This window comes from Olea europaea, unplaced genomic scaffold (assembly GCF_002742605.1).
Source record: "Olea europaea var. sylvestris unplaced genomic scaffold, O_europaea_v1 scaffold2415, whole genome shotgun sequence".
Lineage (NCBI taxonomy): Eukaryota > Viridiplantae > Streptophyta > Magnoliopsida > Lamiales > Oleaceae > Olea > Olea europaea.
Window position 1 is genome coordinate 95,215 of NW_019242323.1, and position 2,540 is coordinate 97,754.

Here is a 2,540-nt window from a genome sequence, read left to right on the forward strand (position 1 = left end):
GTTTTAATTCAAATTTTCTTCTTCATCCTTCATGCATGCATGTTGGTGGGAATTACTTGTTTATTAAGCAATTGAAATTTCAATAATTTCGGCATGGAAGAATCTTGAATGCGGCTGGAATATATCACTCTGTCCCCTCCTTTTTCCCTAGCCACGGCCAACCCCATTTTTCACCTTGAATTGGTCGAAGCCAAAAATATGATGAATGGAAGGAAAAGAGATAAAAAAAGATAAGCAACCAACATCGAACATTATCTTCGTATCCATAATACTGCGAAAAGAAAGCCCAACTCCAAGTTGTTTAGGAATATTGCTTTTAGGTTTCTCGACTGGAAATGCCACGAGCAATGTTTAGTACAGGGTACAGCATTGACCACGCGTAAGATTTATCTATTCTTGATTTTGCTTCTCTCGATTGTGCTGTGCATGGTGTGGAGCGAAGAACACTAGCATTGTGAAATATATACCGTTTTGGAGAAAGAAAAAGAAGGAAAATTCAATTTCAGGTAAAGTTCTCTTATGCAACTATAGTACATAGAAAACAAGAACTGATTGGAATGAAATTTATTATGACTCTTATACTGAGTACATTACTAAAACTATAATTAATAAACCAAAATGTTTTCACCAACGATCTGATACTCCAGATAACTCGTAAATACAAATGAAAAGATTCTATTTAGCATTTTAAAAAATCACGAGTAAAATCTGTAAAACCAGCCATAGCCATCCGAGCTTCTCGAAAGGCTTATTTAAAGCCGAGAATGAAGCCACATCTTTTGGAGAAGGTGTAGGTACAGTGTCAACCGGAGAGGATGATGCAAAAGGTGAAGGAGCGACAGAAGGAGTACGAAGAACGTTGATATCGACTTTCTGTCCAGACTGGCAGTGACCGGGGACGGCACATATGAAGTAGTGGTGGCCACGAGTATTGATGGTTATGGAATCATTTCCAGTTGTGTGAGTAGAAATGGGAGAAGATGCATTGCATGACCTGTACTCGGCATGTGTAACTTGCATCACATTGTGAAATTGAGGGTTGTATTCAAAAACTGTACACAGAACAAAACACAGAATGGTTAAGTAGATGATCTTAAAATTGGTCATAAATGTCATGGAAATATGAGTACACAAGAATGGAATCGAGTCTAGTGGAGGCAAGGGCAGGGGCAGAGCCTGGAATTTAGTCTAGTGGAAATATGACTTATATTTCAGCAAATTAAATATGCCCAAATCCCAATACACTAAGATCGAGACCTTTCGATAATCAGAAAGATAACATGCATAAAATCGGAAATTGAAATATTCTTACACTTTGGAACATGCCGTGCATGCTAGAGGCGAGTGTCTTACTCGATATTATGTGGCTATTTAACGATCATGATTTTTTACTTTCCTTCTTTGTTCCTCAATAGCACAACCTAATTAAGAAACTGATTCAATACTTGTTCCAAGGACAGTTTGATTGCAATATCTTCACATTTAATATGAATTTCATCACTTCAAAAAAGTTGGTAGATAAAACCCTTTTTTTGTCTTTTTCTTGAATGATGATTGGGTTGCTTTGCAATGTGAGATTAATGGCCATCATTATAAGGCGTGCAATTTGACGAGCTAGTAGGACTTGGATATTTTGAGGCTTGGAAATTTGAATATTTTGTGATTTGACAAAACCCCACAATAGGTTCATTGTCCATTTGATCCCACCTAATGGTTGGTGCTCTCGAATCTCGACCACTAGTTGTTCCACATGTGACAAATATATTTATTATAAGGTGTCTCACAACAGAAATTCTCAAAATATATTACAGTAGTTGTCTTTCTACGCTCTCAAATATTTACATTCAATCTATGGCAACCTTTATCCATCTCTACCTAATGGCATCAAAGTAGTTCAATGCTATCCAGCCCACTTAGCACTAAGCTTGTAGGCCAATTAAAAGAAAAAAGAAAATTTGAATTAAAAAAATAATAATAATTTTATTCGTAGTCAAAGAAGTAGCGACGTGTGATCATTTCATTATTAATATAAAATTCCATTTGATTGTTTTCTTCTTCTTTTTTATTATTAAAATCCTGACACATAGGATACTATATAATACGACTATGAAATCACACACTACAAATAACATTAGTCTTAAAAACAAGCACCATGGATATTTGACCCCACAGAACTTGATACGAGTCTACAGATACAGATACATTAAAGGATGGAGAAGAAGAAAAGACATACCAATGACATCACCAATTTGGAAATTTATTTTGGCTGACCACTGCTTATAATCAACATTTCCAATGGTGGTCCAACCTGCAGAATCTCCCACCTTATGAACCTCTCCAATGGAAACCTGCACTAAAGAAGTTAAGATGAAAAACAGAACTGCCAAAACTGTGTTTTCAAGAACAAAGGCCATGGCTTTTTGCAAATTCTGTCAAATATCTGAGAAAAAGTTTTTGATTTGGGATGGAGGAACTGAAGAGACAATTTTCTGTTTTCCGAGTTTGGGTCAGTTTATAAAGCTTTGGGACTTTTGGAGGTT

The 2,540-nt window shown here is 36.0% G+C and overlaps 1 protein-coding gene across 1 annotated transcript; it reads right to left on the bottom strand.

Annotated features, from left to right (window-relative positions):
* Positions 1–549: 549 nt before the first annotated feature.
* LOC111382011 (mavicyanin-like) lies at positions 550–2,534 on the bottom strand. Its single transcript, XM_023005871.1, has 2 exons — positions 2,234–2,534; positions 550–1,052 (listed from the first exon to the last, which is right to left on the bottom strand). The coding sequence occupies exons 1-2, from the start codon at positions 2,412–2,414 to the stop codon at positions 688–690; spliced, it is 546 nt and encodes a 181-aa protein (XP_022861639.1). The 5' UTR covers positions 2,415–2,534; the 3' UTR covers positions 550–687.
* Positions 2,535–2,540: the final 6 nt, after the last annotated feature.

Bases quoted from the DNA above. Each gene is read 5' to 3' on its own strand.
- LOC111382011 (XM_023005871.1), bottom strand. From the start codon at position 2,414: ATGGCCTTTGTTCTTGAAAACACAGTTTTGGCAGTTCTGTTTTTCATC. The intron at 1,053-2,233 runs GTATGTCTTTTC...TTCTGTGTACAG, and splicing joins CCAAATTGGTGATGTCATTG to TTTTTGAATACAACCCTCAA.